Source organism: Bombina bombina, chromosome 4 (assembly GCF_027579735.1).
Source record: "Bombina bombina isolate aBomBom1 chromosome 4, aBomBom1.pri, whole genome shotgun sequence".
Lineage (NCBI taxonomy): Eukaryota > Metazoa > Chordata > Amphibia > Anura > Bombinatoridae > Bombina > Bombina bombina.
In genome coordinates this window covers 861,842,082-861,863,959 of record NC_069502.1, presented here as the reverse complement: position 1 = coordinate 861,863,959, position 21,878 = coordinate 861,842,082, and the positions used below count along the sequence as shown (strand labels likewise).

Below are 21,878 nucleotides of genomic sequence, written 5' to 3'. Positions count from 1 at the left end.
CAAAGTCAGTTTTGGGCAAAAGTCTCATTCTGGCTCTCAAAAATTCTAAAGCTTAAGATCTCTCTGAAGATGGAGGAAATTATCTTTCTGAAGCAATATGATGAAAGGGTGGGAAACATAAAATTTATTAATTTTGTAATCTTATCTGCTAGAAACATTATTTTTTCCTCCTGGAAATCTAATAGAAGCCCTATGTTCACCTCCCTTTTGAACATGTTAGACTCCAAATTAATATATGAACAATATGAGACGCAGATATCTTCTGAAAAAGAAATTGCCAACTTTTTCAGGAAATGGGGAGAATATATTCTATCCAATACACTGGATGTTCAAAGAAGTCTCATTGCTCCCTTTAAGCACTCTGAATGGATTCAGAATGCTGTATTGAGAGGGGAAATTAGTAGTGGTGTAATTGCTTAATCTTAGATGGCTCCGGCCTCCCGGTGAGGGGGGGGAGGAGAAATCCAATTCAATTTTCTTTCCCTCTTTTTTTTTTTTTTTCTCTCCCCTCTGTCCTCTCTTTTCCTTCTCCTGCTGAGCTTTTCTTTTCTTTCTCCCAGCTTTGTTTTCTCTTTCTCATATTATACCTGTTCTGGGTTATTGCATGCTCAAAAAGGAGAAAAATGTTTTGAGGCATAGGCTCCTTAATTTTATTTACAAATTCCATTCCAAGAAGTATTATTGGATAAGGTTGTTGAACTCGGCAAAAGCATATTGTATTGTCTTTTTCTTTTAAGCAGCTGTATATGATACTAATCATGAAGTATGTACGCCTTTCAATGTATTACTTGATAGACATATTTGTGAAACCTGTACCTCATTTCAATTAATAAATAAAACTTTAAAAAAAAAAAAAAAAAGAAGGAGAAATAACAGACATAGCCTTCTTAATGGATTTAAAAAATAAAATCTCTTATGTTATCAGGAACACTCTGAAAATTAGATGTTGACGGAACAGCAACAGGTAATGTAACAGTACTAAAGGAAATTTTATCTGCATTAATAAGTTTGTCATGACATGCAATACAAACAACAGCTGGAGAAACAGATACCAAAAGTTTATAGCAGATACACTTAGCTTGGTAGCTCCAGCACTGGGCAGCGATTTTCCTGAAGTATCTTCTGACTCAGTTGCAACGTGGAACATCTTGCAATATGTAAAAGAAAAAACAACATATAAAGCAAAATTGATCAAATTCCTTAAATGACAGTTTCAGGAATGGGAAAAAAATGCCAGTGAACAAGCTTCTAGCAACCAGAAGCAATAAATAATGAGACTTAAATAATGTGGAGACAAAAATGACGCCCATATTTTTTAGCGCCAAAAAAGACGCCCACATTATTTGGCGCCTAAATGCTTTTGGCGCCAAAAATGACGCCACATCCGGAACGCCGACACTTTTGACGCAAAAAAACGTCAAAAAATGACGCAACTTCCGGCGACACGTATGACGCCGGAAACAGAAAAAAATGTTTGCGCCAAAAAAGTCCGCGCCAAGAATGACGCAATAAAATGAAGCATTTTCTGCCCCCCGCGAGCCTAACAGCCCACAGGGAAAAAGTCAAATTTTTTAAGGTAAGAAAAAATGATTGAAACAAATGCATTTATCCCAAGTATGAAACTGACTGTCTGAAAATAAGGAATGTTGAACATCCTGAGTCAAGGCAAATAAATGTTTGAATACATATATTTAGAACTTTATAAAAAAGTGCCAAACCATAGCTTAGAGTGTCACAGAAAATAAGCTTACTTACTTACCCCAGGACACTCATCTACATGTTGTAGAAAGCCAAACCAGTACTGAAACGAAAATCAGCAGAGGTAATGGTATATATATAAGAGTATATCGTCGATCTGAAAAGGGAGGTAAGAGATGAATCTCTACGACCGATAACAGAGAACCTATGAAATAGACCCCGTAGAAGGAGATCATTGAATTCAAATAGGCAATACTCTCCTCACATCCCTCTGACATTCACTGCACGCTGAGAGGAAAACCGGGCTCCAACCTGCTGCGGAGCGCATATCAACGTAGAATCTAGCACAAACTTACTTCACCACCTCCATAGGAGGCAAAGTTTGTAAAACTGAATTGTGGGTGTGGTGAGGGGTGTATTTATAGGCATTTTAAGGTTTGGGAAACTTTGCCCCTCCTGGTAGGAATGTATATCCCATACGTCACTAGCTCATGGACTCTTGCTAATTACATGAAAGAAATGTTTAAAGGAGAAGGGTTAGTGTTGTGTATCCACTTGACGCCCGAGCTGGTTATATTATATAATTTTATGTTCTGTTGTGAGTCTCATGGACAGACAAATGCCTATTTTTTCTTATTTAGAATCCCTCCACGAAAGCTAGGCCATACAGTTAACATTTGCTAAATTATATGTTTGATGTCCAACAGAAAATGTAAGTTTGTAAAAAGAGGTGCCACTCATGGCCGGTTATATATCCTCATTGTTTAGGATTCATTAATATTTATGGTTTCTAGGACATGCCTTTTGTGTTAAATGTATAAGTAAGGATGTATATTGAAAGGCGTGTCGCCATGACAATTGTATAAGTTTGTTCTTGTATGTCATTGCTACCTCAATAAAAATTATTAAATAATAAAAAAAAATCTGTCCCTTTAGAAAACTGGCAGATAGAGCCTTATCCAGACCATCCTGCGAGAACTGAAATCCGGGGAACTCTGAATGAATGCCAGGAAAAAACGTTATCTACACAACACGCAATAAAGGCCTTCCAGACCTTGTGATAGATTCTCCCAGTTATAGGCTTACAAGTCTCAATAAAGGTTTCAATCACAGAATCAGAGAAACCCCCTATGTCTAAGGACTAAACTTTCAATTTCCATGCAATAAAGTTCAGAGACTTGAGATCTGGATGGAAAAATGGACCTTGATACAGAAGGCCTGACCACAGAGGCAAAGGCCAAGGACGACAGCTGAACTTCTAAACAAGATCTGCATAAGAGAGGTCATCATATCTATCTCTGGGAGACCAAAATGATCCACAATCTGATTGAACACATCCTGGTGAAGAGACCACTTCCCTGGCTGTAAAGATTTATGACTGAGAAAGTCTGCCTCCCAGTTCTTCACCCCTGGAATATGAATCATAGAGACTAGACAGGAATTGGTTTCTGCCCATGAGAGAATTTGAGAAACCTCCATCAGTGCTAGGGAACTGTGAGTCCCCCCTGATGGTTGACATAAGATACTGCTGTGACAATATCTGTCTGAAATTAAGATGAATCTCTCTTTTCAGCAGAGGCCAAGCTCAAAGAGTTCTAGAATATGGATTTCTAACCTTGCCCACCAAGAATCCCAAACTCCCTGTGCTCTCAGAGACCCCCAAACAGCTACCCAACCTGAGAGACTTATATCTGTAGTAAACACAGGCCATGTACGACGAGCAAAAGAAGCCCCCTGAATAATAAACTGATGATCCAGCCAACAAGTTAGAGACTGACTTGTACTGGGATCCAAAAATATCCTTTGAGACAGCTGAGTATAAATTTCTGCACCATTGACACAACAGGCCTCATGTGAAAACGTGCAAATGGAATTGCACCTGAAGCTGCAATCTTGAGACCTAGATCTTCCATACAAAGAGCAACCGAGAGAGACAAGAGAGGCTAAAGGTTCAGACAAACTGATACCAAATTTATCCTGCTCTGTTAGAGAAAGACTCATGGAGACTGAATCAATTTGAAAACCCTAAAAATTAACTTTGTCTGAAGAACCAAATAACTTTTTGGAAAATTGATCTTCCAAACATGGTTTTGAAGAAACAACAAGGAGTCAGTTTGAGATTGAACAAAGATGTTGTCCAGGTATGGAAACACTGCAATACACTGAGACCTGATCACAGACAAAAGGACACCCAGAACCTTTGTAAATATTCTTGGAGCTGTAGCCAGACCAAATGGTAGAGCAACAAGCTCAAAATGCCGGTCAGGATAGGCAAAGCTCAGAAACTGGAAATGTTTTTTTGTGAATAGGAAGATGGAGGTAAGCATCCTTTAAATCAATTGTTGACATAAACTTGCTGAACAAAAGGCATAATAGTCAGAATGCTTTTGATTTTGAAAGATGGAATCCTTACAAACTTGTTCAGAGCTTTTAAATCCAGAAAGCACCTGCCTTCTTTGGAATACTCAAGAGATTATAATAAAATCCCATCCCCTGTTCCTGCAAAGGAACTGGAAAAACACTCCCATAGCTTCCAGATCTGAGACAGACTGGAAAAAAGCTTGAGTTTTACAGGATTCCTTGGAACATTGGACAGAAAAAAAAAACTTTCTGGGAGGTCTTGTTCTGAATCTTATTTGATATCCCTGAGAAACTATATTCAGAACCCAGGGGTCTGGAACAGACTGAAATTAGGTCTCCTTAAAGAGGCTTAATCTGCCCCCTACTATAACCTCTGGATTGGGGGCTGCACCTTCATGCAGTTTTGTAAGCAGAGATAGACTTGTTACCCTGCTTTGACTTGTTCCAGTTAGCACTAAGGTCTCCAGACTGAACCAGAGATGCCTTGTTTTTGAGCAGAGGAGTCAACCTTTTGTTCCTTATTAATGCTGATTAGAAGCTTTAGATTTCCCTCTAGACTTTTTGTTCTGAGGAAGAAAGCCCCCTTTACCTACAGTAACAGTAGATATTATATCATCTATATCAGAACCAAACAACTTCTTTGCCTGAAAGGAAATGGATAATCTGTATTTTGATGCTATATCAGCAGACCAGGATTTAAGTCCTAAAACTCTCCTGGCAAGGACTGCCAAAGACATGCTGTTGACATTTTCATAATATCAAATGCAGCTTTACAAATAAAAGAATTTGAACTCTTGAGTAAACCCAAAAGATTTGCACTAGCAGAGTCATCAAAATACTGTTCTGAAAGATTAGACAACAAGTAAGTAGAAACAGCAGCTATATCAGTAATAGAAATAGATAGTCTGAGAATATAACTTGCATGTAAAAAATGCCCTTCTATGTAAATATTCTAACTTTCTGTCTAAAGAAGTACGGTCTTCTAAAGGAATAATAGTATGTTTAGCCAGAGTGGAAATGGCCCCGTCAATCTTGGGTGCGTTTTCCCACAAACCAATATTAGCAGCAAGGAAATAACTTTTTAAACTTTGAAGGAGTAAATTCATTACCTGGCTTAGCCCATTCCCTATAAATCATGTCAGAGACAGCATCAGAAATATGGAAAACTTTATGAAAATTAACGACAGTCTTAAAAACTGCGTTTAAACAATTACAAGGCTTATCATCAGAAACATTTGGATCTTTAACCCCTAAAGTAATTAAGAACTCCTTTAAAAGAGAACAAATATGTTGAACATTGAACAAAAAAGAGGAAACATCAGGTTCAGCATCAATTGAAGATTCCTAATCACCAGAGGAAACATCACCATCTGAAGACATAACAGTATCCCTGGTTTCTGGACACATAGAACTGGTAGAAAAATGTACAGGGGACTCAGTTTCTTGGATATATTTAGGGATAAAATCAGACTGCTAAATTATAGCATATGGCAAAGCAATGCAATAAACTCTATAACCCCCTTAAAAAGCTCTTGAGGAATGGAAATCACTTACCCCCTCCTAAGTAGCTTTTTAAATAAACTCATAAGTATTTTAGCGCTCTAAAAACCAGACGTGCGCATAGCCAAGCACTAAAGAAAGATTAAAAGGGACGTGAGCTAGTCGACAAGCATTAACCCGATGTGCGCAACCTCGATACGCGTAAACCTAAAGGCCAATGCTTGAAATTCAAATTAAGTGTGCTAAAAAAGCAGACACATGGAAAAACAGCAAGGGAATAGTGTAAAGCTTTTTATTTTTTTTAATTAACTAATTTTAAAATACAGTGTATGCAAAGAAAATGTCATCTTTACAATGCACTAAAACTAAATAATAGAATAACAGTATAAATTCTTAATAGTTAGTGGGGTACTTCAATTTAGGGGTATTAGAAGTAATGTTTAGGAAGACAGCAGTAATATTTCAGGGATCGTTTACTACACATCGCCAAAATGGTCGGCGATGCTGGGTGTTGCTTTAGCCAGTAACGCCAACCAATAACGAGTATAGTAAACGCCTCTCAGCGATGCAGATATGTCGGGAGCTTAGAATATTCCAACAAACTTGCTCGACATAGTGGAGGATCGCTTGGAATATTTCTCCACCTGCAGACAGTAGTAGTAATAATAGCCCACCAAATGGCGGGGAAAGCCTACACTATAATGTATAGAGTAACCTGAGAACCGGTATCAAATTCCAGTGCGGCTGCATCACAAACACCCCTGCCTTACATATCTCTGGGTGTTATGAAGTCAATACACTAGGATTGAAATGATAATCTGTGTCCTGTATAACAGCACGCCTGAAGCGCTCTCCCCCTCTCAGCCGCATAAACACAAGGAAATTTGTCTGGATACTCGGTACACGTCTGCTTGATGCACCTAGTATAGACACAGGGACACTTTACATCACCTCTCTATTAGACAAGTTGACATGAGAGAGGGGACAAAATATCCATGATAAGTCTGTAATTTAGTGTGAGACACACAGCGTTATCAGACGGGGGATTTAGGTTAGAACTGGAAAGAGGCATGGGAGTCCCAGCGTCAACCAGTATTATATATACCAATACTTCATTGAGATTTATATGGTTATATGATCCCTGGCTCTCAATGCAAGCTAACCTTAATTTCTACTTTACAGAGCACCTCTCTCTGCCTCCATAATATGAGGCAAAGAACTACTGAGGGGTACGGGAAGTGGGAGGGATATTTATGGCTTCAATTGGGGGGCCTTTGCCGCCTGGTGGCCAGTTTGAGTATTGCCCATAGGTTATTACTGTTATCGTGGACTCTCACTGCCATTAGAAAGTAAAAGGGATTAGGTATGTTAACATGTTTTGCTAGTGGGGGATAATATAACACAGTGATATGACTGAACATGTCAGATATATTAAGGGATTTAATAAAGTTCAGACAAAAATATTTTTTTTCTTTAATAATTTGGATTTCAGTCCTTCATAAATTACCGGTATATCAAAATCACCTACAAGTAACAGGGGCATTTTCATCTGTGTGTTTTACTAGCAAGAGATGATGGCTCTAAAAATCTCCCTCTCCCCTAATAAAAACCCTCCCTGTGCTTAGTGGGGCAGATGATCTGTATCCCTCAGACAAATCACACACGTGCACTCACCTGTACTGATAGTGTCACTGATTTCCTGCTTCACAACTTCCAGATGATTAGTCTGTTCAGCATTAAGTGTAACTTCAGCCTTAACATCACCTGCATAGATCATATAAATATGGTTACAGTTTAGCTTTTTAGCACTGCACAAGGAAGTTGTAATATTAGAATGAGACACACATACACTCACCAGCACAATGCATCACTCAGACACATCACACATGTACACTCACCAGAGCAATGCATCCCTCAGACACGTACACTCACCTGTACCCTTAACCCCTCAGACACATCACACATGTACACTCACTTGTACCCTGCACCCTTCAGACACATCATACACGCAACTGTACCCTGCACCCCTCAGACACGTACACTCACCTGTACCCTGCACCCTTTAGACACATCACACACATACACTCACCACTACCCTGCACCCCTTAGACACATCACACATGTACTCACTTGTACCCTGCACCCATCAGACACATTATACATTCACCTGTACCCTGCACCCCTCAGACACATTACACACACTCACCTGTATCCTGCACCCCTCAGACACATCATACACACTCACCTGTACCATGCAACCCTCAGACACATCACACACGTATACTCACCTGTACCCTGCACCCCTCAGACATATCATGCACATATACTCACCTGTACCCTGCACCTCTCAGACACATCATACACACTCACCTGTACCCTGCACCCCTCAGACATATCATGCACATATACTCCCCTGTACCCTGCACCCCTCAGACACATCACACACACTCACCTGTACAATGCACCCCTCAGACATATCATACACATATACTCACCTGTACCCTGCACCCCTCAGACACATCATACACATATACTCACCTGTACCCTGCACCCCTCAGACATATCATACACATATACTCACCTGTACCCTGCACCCCTCATACACATCATACACATATACTCACCTGTACCCTGCACCCCTCAGACACATCATACACATATACTCACCTGTACCCTGCACCCCTCAGACATATCATACACATATACTCACCTGTACCCTGCACCCCTCATACACATCATACACATATACTCACATGTACCCTGCACCCCTCAGACACATCATACACATATACTCACCTGTACCCTGCACCCCTCAGACATATCATACACATATACTCACCTGTACCCTGCACCCCTCATACACATCATACACATATACTCACCTGTACCCTGCCCCCCTCAGACACATCATACACACTCACCTGTACCCTGCACCCCTCAGAAACATCAAACACACTCACTTGTACCCTGCACCCCTCAGAAACATCAAACACACTCACCTGTACCCTGCACCCCTCAGACATATCACACACATATACTCACCTGTACCCTGCACCCCTCAGACACATTACACACACTCACCTGTACCCTGCACCCCTCAGACATATCACACACATATACTCACCTGTACCCTGCACCCCTCAGACACATTACACACACTCACCTGTACCCTGCACCCCTCAGACATATCACACACATATACTCACCTGTACCCTGCACCCCTCAGACACATTACACACACTCACCTGTACCCTGCACCCCTCAGACATATCACACACATATACTCACCTTTCTCCTGCGTCCCTCAGACACATTACACACACTCACCTGTACCCTGCACCCCTCAGACATATCACACACATATACTCACCTGTACCCTGCACCCCTCAGACATATCACACACATATACTCACCTTTCTCCTGCGTCCCTAAGACATATCACACATACACTCTATTTCTTAATCATGAAAGAAAAATTAAGGGTTTTATGTCCCTTTAACAAGGCCGGCATTTATTAAATGCACCCTATACTATGAATGGATAACGCTTAGTGGTTTTGGAGACCTAAAGTAAAACTTAAAAAAAACAGACAGTGTAATTTTATGCAACTTTCCACTGTACTTCTGTTATCAAGAGAATGAAGCATTTTTTTTATCTTTTGTTTGTTTAAGGAGCAGCAAAGCACTTCTGGGAGCTAGCTGTACACATCTTGTGAGCCAATGACAATAGCCATATATGTGCAGACACCAAACATCAGCTAGCTAGTAGTGCATTGCTGCCCCTAAGCCCACCTAGGTAAGCTTTTCAACAAAGGATACCAAGAGAGCCCAGAAAATTACATGATAGAAGTTAATTAGAAGGTTGTTTAATTTTCACTTTACTTTCCCATTAACTCTTAAATATATGCACAATAAAAAAACATAATTTATGCTTACCTGATAAATTTATTTCTCTTGTAGTGTATCCAGTCCACGGATCATCCATTACTTGTGGGATATTCTCCTTCCCAACAGGAAGTTGCAAGAGGATCACCCACAGCAGAGCTGCTATATAGCTCCTCCCCTCACTGCCATATCCAGTCATTCGACCGAAACAAGCCGAGAAAAGGAGAAACCATAGGGTGCAGTGGTGACTGTAGTTTAATTAAAATTTAGACCTGCCTGAAAAGGAGAGGGCGGGCCGTGGACTGGATACACTACAAGAGAAATACATTTATCAGGTAAGCATAAATTATGTTTTCTCTTGTTAAGTGTATCCAGTCCACGGATCATCCATTACTTGTGGGATACCAATACCAAAGCTAAAGTACACGGATGATGGGAGGGACAAGGCAGGAACTTAAACGGAAGGAACCACTGCCTGTAGAACCTTTCTCCCAAAAACAGCCTCCGAAGAAGCAAAAGTATCAAATTTGTAAAATTTGGGAAAAAGTATGAAGGGAAGACCAAGTTGCAGCCTTGCAAATCTGTTCAACAGAGGCCTCATTTTTAAAGGCCCAGGTGGAAGCCACAGCTCTAGTAGAATGAGCTGTAATCCTTTCAGGAGGCTGCTGTCCAGCAGTCTCATAGGCTAAACGGATTATACTCCGAAGCCAAAAAGAAAGAGAGGTTGCCGAGGCCTTCTGACCTCTCCTCTGTCCAGAGTAAACAACAAATAGGTTAGATGTTTGGCGAAAATCTTTAGTAGCCTGTAAGTAAAACTTCAAGGCACGGACTACGTCTAGATTATGCAAAAGACGTTCCTTCTTTGAAGAAGGATTAGGACATAATGATGGAACAACAATCTCTTGATTGATATTCTTGTTAGAAACCACCTTAGGTAAAAACCCAGGTTTTGTACGCAGAACAACTTTATCTGAATGAAAGATCAGATAAGGAGAATCACAATGTAAGGCAGATAACTCCGAGACTCTTTGAGCTGAGGAAATAGCCATCAGAAAAAGAACTTTCCATGAAAGAAGTTTGATATCAATAGAATGAAGGGGTTCAAACGGAACCCCTTGAAGAACTTTAAGAACCAAGTTTAAGCTCCATGGAGGAGCAACAGGTTTAAACACAGGCTTAATTCTAACTAAAGCCTGACAAAATGCCTGAACGTCTGGAACTTCTGCCAGACGCTTGTGTAAAATAATAGACAGAGCAGAAATCTGTCCCTTTAAAGAACTAGCTGATAATCCTTTGTCCAAACCCTCTTGGAGGAAGGACAATATCCTAGGAATCCTAACCCTATTCCATGAGTAATTCTTGGATTCACACCAATGAAGATATTTACGCCATATCTTGTGGTAAATTTTCCTGGTGACAGGCTTTCGTGCCTGTATTAAGGTATCAATTACTGACTTGGAGAAGCCACGCTTTGATAGGATCAATCGTTCAATCTCCATGCAGTCAGTCTCAGAGAAAGTAGATTCGGATGATTGAAAGGACCTTGTATTAGAAGGTCTTGTCTCAGAGGCAGAGTCCATGGTGGAAAGGATGACATGTCCACTAGGTCTGCATACCAGGTCCTGCGTGGCCACGCAGGCGCTATCAATATCACCGATGCTCTTTCCTGTTTGATTTTGGCAATCAGACGAAGGAGCAGAGGAAACGGTGGAAACACATAAGCCAGGTTGAAGAACCAAGGCGCTGATAGAGCATCTATCAGTGCCGCTTCTGGGTCCCTGGACCTGGATCCGTAACAAGGAAGCTTGGCGTCCTGGCGAGACGCCATGAGATCCAATTCTGGTTTGCCCCAACGGAGAACCAATTGAGCAAACACCTCCGGATGGAGTTCCCATTCCCCCAGGTGAAAAGTCTGACGACTTAGAAAATCCGCCTTCCAGTTCTCTACACCTGGGATATGGATCGCTGACAGGTGGCAAGAGTGAGTCTCTGCCCAGCGAATTATCTTGGAGACTTCTGACATCGCTAGGGAACTCCTGGTTCCCCCTTGATGGTTGATGTAAGCCACAGTCGTGATGTTGTCCGACTGAAATCTGATGAACCTCAGTGTTGCTAGCTGAGGCCAAGCCAGAAGAGCATTGAATATTGCTCTTAACTCCAGAATATTTATTGGGAGGAGTTTCTCCTCCTGAGTCCATGAACCCTGAGCCTTCAGGGAGTTCCAGACTGCACCCCAACCTAGAAGGCTGGCATCTGTTGTTACAATTGTCCAATCTGGTCTGCGAAAGGTCATACCCTTGGACAGATGGGCCCGAGATAACCACCAGAGAAGAGAATCTCTGGTTTCCTGATCCAGATTTAGTAGAGGGGACAAATCTGTGGAATCCCCATTCCACTGACTGAGCATGCATAATTGCAGCGGTCTGAGATGCAGGCGCGCGAATGGCGCTACCATTAAGCCGATTACTTCCATGCACTGAGCCACCGTGGGGCGCGGAATGGAGTGAAGAACACGGCAAGCATTTAGAAGTTTTGATAACCTGGACTCCGTCAGGTAAATTTTCATTTCTACAGAATCTATTAGAGTCCCTAGGAAGGAAACCCTCGTGAGAGGAGATAGAGAACTCTTTTCTTCGTTCACTTTCCACCCATGCGACCTCAGGAATGCCAGAACTATCTCTGTATGAGATTTGGCAATTTGAAAGCTTGACGCCTGTATCAGGATATCGTCCAGGTAAGGAGCCACCGCTATGCCTCGCGGTCTTAGGACCGCCAGAAGTGAGCCCAGAACCTTTGTAAAAATTCTTGGGGCTGTAGCCAACCCGAATGAAAGAGCTACAAATTGGTAATGCCTGTCTAGAAAGGCAAACCTCAGGAACTGATGATGATTCTTGTGAATCGGAATGTGAAGGTAGGCATCCTTTAAGTCCACTGTGGTCATGTACTGATCCTCTTGGATCATGGGTAAAATGGTTCGAATAGTTTCCATCTTGAATGACGGAACTCTGAGGAATTTGTTTAGGATCTTTAAATCCAAAATTGGTCTGAAGGTTCCCTCTTTTTTGGGAACCACAAACAGATTTGAATAAAACCCCTGTCCTTGTTCCGTCCGCGGAACTGGATGGATCACTCCCATTACAAGGAGATCTTGTACGCAGCTTAGGAATGCCTCTTTCTTTATCTGGTTTGCAGATAATCTTGAAAGGTGAAATCTCCCTTGTGGAAGAGAAGCTTTGAAGTCCAGAAGATATCCCTGAGATATGATCTCCAACGCCCAGGGATCCTGAACATCTCTTGCCCACGCCTGGGCGAAGAGAGTCTGCCCCCTACTAGATCCGTTGTCGGATAGGGGGCCGCTCCTTCATGCTGTCTTAGAGGCAGCAGCAGGCTTTATGGCCTGCTTGCCCTTGTTCCAGGACTGGTTAGGTTTCCAGGCCTGCTTGGATTGAGCAAAAGTTCCCTCTTGTTTTGAAGCAGAGGAAGTTGATGCTGCACCTGCCCTGAAATTTCGAAAGGCACGAAAATTAGACTATTTGGCCCTGTCCTGAGGAAGGGTATGACCCTTACCTCCAGTAATGTCAGCATTAATTTCTTTCAAACCAGGCCCGAATAAGGTCTGCCCCTTGAAAGGAATGTTGAGTAATTTAGACTTTGAAGTCACATCAGCTGACCAGGATTTGAGCCATAGCGCCCTACACGCCTGGATGGCGAATCCGGAATTCTTAGCCGTTAGTTTAGTCAAATGAACAATGGCATCAGAAACAAATGAGTTAGCTAGCTTAAGAGTTCTAAGCTTGTCAACAATTTCAGTCCATGGAGCTGTATGGATGGCCTCTTCCAGGGCCTCAAACCAGAATGCCGCTGCAGCAGTGACAGGCGCAATGCATGCAAGGGGCTGTAAAATAAAACCTTGTTGAATAAACATTTTCTTAAGGTAACCCTCTAATTTTTTATTCATTGGATCTGAAAAAGCACAACTGTCCTCAACCGGGATAGTGGTATGCTTTGCTAAAGTAGAAACTGCTCCCTCCACCTTAGGGACAGTCTGCCATAAGTCCTGTGTAGTGGCATCTATTGGAATCATTTTTCTAAATATAGGAGGTGGGGAAAAGGGCACACCGGGCCTATCCCACTCCTTACTAATAATTTCTGTAAGCCTTTTAGGTATTGGAAAAACATCAGTACTCACCGGCACTGCATAGTATTTATCCAGCCTACACAATTTCTCTGGCACTGCAATTGTGTCACAGTCATTCAGAGCAGCTAATACCTCCCCAAGCAATACACAGAGGTTCTCAAGCTTAAATTTAAAATTAGAAATCTCTGAATCAGGTCTCCCCGATTCAGAGACGTCACCCACAGACTGAAGCTCTCCGTCCTCAGGTTCTGCATATTGTGACGCAGTATCAGACATGGCTCTTACAGCATCTACGCGCTCTGTATCTCGTCTAACCCCAGAGCTATCGCGCTTGCCTCTCAATTCAGGCAATCTGGATAATACTTCTGACAGGGTATTATTCATGTTTGCAGCCATGTCCTGCAAAGTAATCGCTATGGGCGTCCCTGATGTACTTGGCGCCATATTAGCGTGCGTCCCTTGAGCGGGAGGCGAAGGGTCCGACACGTGGGGAGAGTTAGGCATAACTTCCCCCTCGACAGACCCCTCTGGTGACAATTCTTTTATAGATAAAGACTGATCTTTACTGTTTAAGGTGAAATCAATACATTTAGTACACATTCTCCTATGGGGCTCCACCATGGCTTTTAAACATAATGAACAAGTATCCTCTGTTTCAGACATGTTTGTACAGACTAGCAATGAGACTAGCAAGCTTGGAAAACACTTTAAAGCAAGTTAACAAGCAATATAAAAAAATGTTACTGTGCCTTTAAGAGAAACAAATTTTGACAAAATTTGAAACAGTGAAAAAAGGCAGTTACACTAACAAAATTTTTACAGTGTATGTAACAAGTCAGCAGAGCATTGCACCCACTTGCAAATGGATGATTAACCCCTTAATAACAAAAACAGAATAATAAATGACAAAAACGTTTTTTAAACACAGTCACAACAACTGCCACAGTCTACTGTGATTGTTACCCTCCTCAAACACGACTTTGAAGCCTTTTGAGCCCTTCAGAGATGTCCTATATCATGCAGAGGGAAGCTGAATGTCTCTGTCAGTATTTTTATCTGCACAGAAAAGCACTAAAATAGGCCCTTCCCACTCATATTGCAACAGTGGAAAGCTTCAGGAAACTGTTTCTAGGCAAAAATCAAGCCAGCCATGTGGAAAAAAAACTAGGCCCCAATAAGTTTTGTCACCAAACATATATAAAAACGATTAACATGCCAGCAAAAGTTTTATATTACACTTTTATAAGAGTATGTATCTATGTTAATAAGCCTGATACCAGTCACTGCATTTAAGGCTTAACTTACATTAATCCGGTATCAGCAGCATTTTTCTAGCAAATTCCATCCCTAGAAATATATTAACTGCACATACCTTATTGCAGGAAAACCTGCACGCCATTCCCCCTCTGAAGTTACCTCACTCCTCAGAATATGTGAGAACGGCAGTGGATCTTAGTTACTTCTGCTAAGATCATAGAAATCACAGGCAGATTCTTCTTCTAATGCTGCCTGAGATGAAACAGTACACTCCGGTACCATTTAAAAATAACAAACTTTTGATTGAAGTTAAAAAACTAACTATAATACACCACTCTCCTCTTACTACGTCCATCTTTGTTGAGAGTTGCAAGAGAATGACTGGGTATGGCAGTGAGGGGAGGAGCTATATAGCAGCTCTGCTGTGGGTGATCCTCTTGCAACTTCCTGTTGGGAAGGAGAATATCCCACAAGTAATGGATGATCCGTGGACTGGATACACTTAACAAGAGAAAAACTATAATAAATTAAAATAAAGTATTTCACCCATAGTTATATATATATTTAATACAAAAACAAGGTTTATTGTTGAAATTAATGTTCAGTAAATTAATGTTCAGTAAATTAATGTTCAGTAATTTAAAAGGATATGGTCCATGATCTGGTGAACAAAGGTGTATATGTGTGTATATGTGTGTGTTTTTATTTATATGTGCGTATAACTATACAGAAGTCTATGTAGAAAGGGACTCAGTAAGGTCACAATATCCGACCTCCAGATGTCGGCGCACCTGAGGCTTTGGCCCTCCCGATAACATTTTACTTTCAACTTGTAATACGAGTACAACAATAGAAGCACTATAGATTTACCTTTAAAGGCGTTAGCACTCAGTAGTGTTTATATTTTTGTGCTTCATTTGTAATTTAGTTATTCATACATGAGCTGCTCACTGACTTGTGTCTGCTGTGTAACCATCTGAGAAAATATAACTGTTATTTACATGAGACAAAATGTCACCATCACAGAATATTCCCTTTACTTAACCCCTTAACGACAGACGTACCCTGTACGTCCATGGTCGTTAAGGGTTTAACTAGCGCAGCTTCGCCGGCATTTGTGAAGCTGTGCTAGGACTGCATTCCTTACTTCCAGACGCATACAAATATAGCGCAGACCTGCACTATATCTGGCAGATGTTTGGGGTTATGTCAACCACCGCTGTTGTTAATTAGCGCTAATCACCTGTAGCTTTATTTATAGGAACTTCATACTACTCATTCTCGATCACACACATATGGTTCTCTTATGTGCTCAACCACTGATCCATCTGAAAGTGTCACATCCATACAGCCTATACAGTAGTGTTTGTAGTACTAGTGGGATGTATCAATGTATCTCTCATATATAAATACAAATCATGTGATGACCAAAAAATTACTATTTGCACACAAGAGAATTATTTAGTAGACTATCACACTTACTATACACACTCACCTGTAACCCACGTACCTCACACACAATATATGTGCACACTCACCTGAAACCCACATATCTCACACACAATATATGTGCACACTCAGCTGTAACCCACGTGCCTCACACACAATATTCATGCACACTCCGCTGTAACCCACATACCTCACACACAATATATGTGCACACTCCGCTGTAACCCACATACCTCACACACAATATATGTGCACACTCACCTGTAACCCACGCACCTTACATACAATATATGTGTACACTCACCTATAACCCACGTACCTCATATACAATATATGTGCACACTCACCAGTAACTCACGTACCTCACACACAATAGTCATGCACACATTTACCTGCAACCCATGTACCTCACACACAATATATGTACACACATTTAGCTTTAACCCACACAGAATATATGTGCACACTCACCTGTAACCCACATACCTCACACACAATATATGTGCACACTCACCTGTAACCTACGTACCTTACATACAATATATGTGCACACTCAGCTGTAACCCACATACCTCACACACAATATATGTGCACACTCAGCTGTAACCCATGTGCCTTACATACAATATATATGCACACTCAGCTGTAACCCACATACCTCACACACAATATATGTGCACACTCAGCTGTAACCCACGTGCCTCACACACAATATTCATGCACACTCCGCTGTAACCCACATACCTCACACACAATATTCATGCACACTCCGCTGTAACCCACATACCTCACACACAATATATGTGCACACTCACCTGTAACCCACGTACCTCATATACAATATATGTGCACTCACCAGTAACTCACGTACCTCACACACAATATTCATGCACACATTTACCTGCAACCCATGTACCTCACACACAATATATGTACACACATTTAGCTTTAACCCACAGAATATATGTGCACACTCACCTGTAACCCACATACCTCACACACAATATATGTGCACACTCAGCTGTAACCCACGTGCCTCACACACAATATTCATGCACACTCCGCTGTAACCCACATACAATATTCATGCACACTCCGCTGTAACCCACATACCTCACACACAATATATGTGCACACTCACCTGTAACCCACGTACCTCATATACAATATATGTGCACTCACCAGAAACTCACGTACCTCACACACAATATTCATGCACACATTTACCTGCAACCCATGTACCTCACACACAATATATGTACACACATTTAGCTTTAACCCACAGAATATATGTGCACACTCACCTGTAACCCACAAACCTCACACACAATATATGTGCACACTCACCTGTAACCCACATACCTCACACACAATATATGTGCACACTCACCAGTAACCCACGTACATCACACAAAACATAATTTATGCTTACCAGATAATTTAATTTCCTTCTGTATAAGGAGAGTCCACATCATCATTCCTTACTGTTGGGAAATACTGAACCTGGCCACCAGGAGGAGGCAAAGACACCCCAGATAAAAAGCTTAAATACCTCTCCCACTTCCCCCATTCATTCTGCTGAGGGAACAAGGAACAGTAGGAGAAATATTAGGGTATAAATAGTGCCAGAAGAAAAATATAATTTAGAGGGCCGCCCATCAGAAAACACGGGCGGGGCCGTGGACTCTTCTTATACAGAAGGAAATTAAATTATCTGGTAAGCATAATTTATGTTTTCCTTCTTAATATAAGGAGAGTCCTCAGCATCATTCCTTACTGTTGGGAAACTTATACCCAAGCACTAGAGGACACTGAATGATAACAAAAAGAGAGGCGGACCCTAATCTGAGGGCACCACAGCCTGCAAAACCTTTCTCCCGAAAGCTGCAAAAACATCAAACTTGTAAAATTTAGAAAAAGTATGTATGGAGGACCAGGTAGCCGTCTTACAAATCTGATCCATAGAGGCCTCGTTCTTAAAGACCCAAGAGGAAGCCACTGCTCTAGTAGAATGAGCCGTAATCCTCTGAGGAGGTCTATGTCCCCTGTCTCATAAGCAAAGCGGATAACACTCCTTAACCAAAAAGATAAGGAAGAGACCTTCTGACCCTTACACTTCCCAGAATAGACAACAAACAAGGACGAAGTTTGTATAAAATACTTAGTAGCCTGAAGATAGAACTTTAAGGCGTGAACCACGTCCATATTATGAAGCAAACGTTCCTTCGCAGAAGAAGGATTTGGACACAAGGAAGGAACCACAATCTCTTGATTGATGTTGCGGTCTGACACAACCTTAGGAAGAAAACCTAACTTAGTACGTAGGACAGCCTTATCCGAGTGGAACACCAGATAAGGAGGCTCATGTTGCAAGGCGGCAATCTCAGATAGTCAGTAGAAAAAGAACCTTCCAGGACAACAATTTAATGTCAATCTCATGCATAGGCTCAAACGGAGCCCGTTGAAAAACCTTAAGAACAAGATTTACTCCAAGGAGGAGCCCTAGATCTAAACTCAGGTCTGATCCTAATCAGAGCCTTAACAAAAGTCTGTACATCGGGAAGCTCTGAGAGCCTCCTGTGCAGTAAAGCAGATAGGGCCGAAATCTGTTGTTCCAGCAGATCCCTACGACAAGGAAACTTCCACAGAGGAGATGATCAATCCTCACCAGATCTGCAAACCACATCCTTCACGGCCACAATGGAGCAATCAGTATCACCGATGCCTGCTCCTGCTTGAAGTGGGCCACTACACAAGAAAGAAGTGGTAACGGCGGGAAAAGGTAAATTAGACTGATCCTCCAAGGCACTGCTAATGCATCTATTAGCTCCGCCTGAGGATCCCTGGACCTTGACCCATATCTGGGTAGCTTGGTATTGAGACGAGACACCATGAAATCTGTCTCTGGCGTCCCCCACTTGTTGCATATCTCCACAAAAACACTTCGGGATAGAGAGACCATTCCCCAGATGAAAGGATTGTCTGCTGAGAAAATCTGCTTCTCAGTTGTCCACACCCGGAATGTGGATCACTGACAGCGAACAGCTGTGGGCCTCTGCCCACTCCAGAATTCGAGATACCTCCTTCATTGCTAGGGAGCTTCTCGTTCCCCCCTGATGGTTGATGTAAGCCACTGAGATTATATTGTCTGATTGGAATCTGATAAACCAGGACAAACCCAAAAGGGGCCAAGTCTTCAGAGCATTGAAGATTGCTCGAAGTTCCAGAATGTTGATTGGGAGGGAGTGTTCCTCCTGAGACCACAGGCCCTTGGGACAGATGATCTGGACAGAGCCACTAAGAGAGCGATTATCTCGACCGGTTGTCCCGAGAGATCCGTTGAGACAGATCCAAATGATCGCCGTTCCACTGCCTCAGCATACACAGTTGTAGCGGTCTGAGATGGAACCTGGCAAAGGGAATGATATCCATGCTGGACACCATGAGACCAATTACCTCCATACACGTCTCTGGTCTGTTAGAAATATCCTCCTGGATATGGAGTCTATTATAGTACCCAGGAATTCTACTCTGGTGCTTGGAATAAGAGAACTCTTTTCTACGATTATCTTCCATCCATGAGATTGAAGAAGAGAGAGAAGAGATTCCGAATGGTCCTTCACCAGACAAAAAGATGGTGCTTGTACTAGAATATCGTCCAAGAATATTAGAACTTTGTCCCTTAGACCCTTGTTCTTTTTATCTTGCGGTAGGAAGGCACCCTTGCCCCCAGTAACCATGGAGATAATGGAGTCCAGGCCTGGACCAAATAAAATCTTTCATTTAAAGGGAAGGGAAAGAAGTCTGGACTTAGAAGTCCTATCCGCAGACCAGGACTTCAGCCAAAGTGCCCGATAGGCCTGAACCGAAAAGCCAGAAACCTTAGCAAATAATCTGCATGTTTGCATCACAGATAAAAGAATTAGCAATTCTCAAGGCTTTAATTCTTTCCTGGATAACGTCGAGGGGACCCTCCACCTCGATCAATTCCGATAAGGAGTCGCACCAGTAGGTAGCTGCTCCTGCAACCGCGGCAACAGCCGCAGCCAGTTGAAACAAGTATCCCGTATGTTGAAACATCTTTCTTAAAAGAGTTTCCATCTTCTTATCCATCGGCTCAAGTGGGATAGTAGTACTAAAACAAGGGAGTACAAAGAAGCGCAAAGAATAACAAGCTTGAGTAATTTATTTATAGCAGATAAATAAATAAACATAAAAACTTACACTCAGGTAAGCAGCAATATTCGTCCTAAAAGCACACAGTATGATCCAGTGTTATATAGGGATATTGTTTGGGGACTATTTGCTATCATCAGCTGTGTGGCTGTGCGGTCAGAGAAAGGATCCATTTGAGGGGGACGCTCCGAATTCAGCTCCATACTGACGTCAGACGCTGATTCAGGTTTGTCGGCTCGTCTTCCATCACAGACGTTTCAGAGCAGGACTAAGACCGCTGCATGCTTACACTGGATCATACTGTGTGCTTTTAGGACGAATATTGCTACTTACCTGAGTGTAAGTTTTTATGTTTATTTATTTATCTGCTATAAATAAATTACTCAAGCTTGTTCTTCTTTGCGCTTCTTTGTACTCCCTTGTTTTAGTTGTTGTTTATCCGGGTGATCAGAAGAAAGATCATCCAAAGAGGAGCTGCATCAACTTGAGTAACTTTGCAACATTATCTTCAAAAAGACTCGATTAACGGCTTTTCTCTGTTTGGGAGCATTCAAATGATTTCATATGGACGTTTAGGTATTTAGTTTACTTTACTTTATTTAATTTAATTATCTATTTGAATTGTTTATACTATTGTCATTATTTATGTGAATTTGCCAATCGTTTTATTTTATTTTATTATTGGGATTATTTGGGTTCTCATGTTATAACTTTTTATATGTGGGGTTTAGATATTTAAATAGGAAATTTTTGGCTGTTTTAGCGCTGATATTTTTTGGTGTATATATTTCTGGGATAGTAGTATGCTTGGCAAGTGTGGAGATCCACCTTAGGGACAGAACCACACAACTCCAATTGAGAGTCTGGGACCGGGAACAAATTTTTTTTAAAGGAAGATGAAGGGGAAAAGGAAGATCCAATTCTGTCCCATTCGTTTCTTAATAATGTTCGCCATCTTTACAGGCACAGGAAAAGTTAAAAAGGCACTACCCTGTCCGTGTAAACGCTGTCTAATTTAAGAATCAAGGGTTCAACAGGCAGCTTGGCCTATGGAACCTCTAATGTAGACAGGACTTCCTTTAGAAGAAAATGTAAGTGTTCAATCTTAAATCTAAAGGCTGGTTCCTCCCCAGCAGGAAACTTAGAGGCAGAAGACTCCGTCCCAGAAAGTTCACACTCTGAAGCCTTAGAGTGCGACTCATCCTTGGTTACCGAGACAAACAGAGAAATCCAATAAATTACATGATGACCCCTGGGCAGGAGGGCTATATTTAACCATCCGCTTGCGTTGCACCGCCATCTTTAACTGCGTGGTAAAATCTGATGGTAAAATGCCCCCCCCAGATGGAGGATCAAGCGTGCTATGGGAAGCTGCGTGTGTAGGAGATGAATGTTGGGTATGCACCTCACGGGAC

At 41.8% G+C, this 21,878-nt stretch overlaps 1 protein-coding gene across 1 annotated transcript in view; it reads right to left on the bottom strand.

The window, feature by feature from the left end:
- LOC128658001 (gastrula zinc finger protein XlCGF57.1-like) overlaps window positions 1–21,878 on the bottom strand; it is a 157,801-nt gene that overhangs the window by 98,817 nt on the left and 37,106 nt on the right. The window contains exon 5 of the mRNA XM_053712441.1: window positions 7,234–7,323. Coding sequence (XP_053568416.1) covers window positions 7,234–7,323 — 90 coding nt within the window. The remainder of the gene's footprint in view (window positions 1–7,233; window positions 7,324–21,878) is intronic.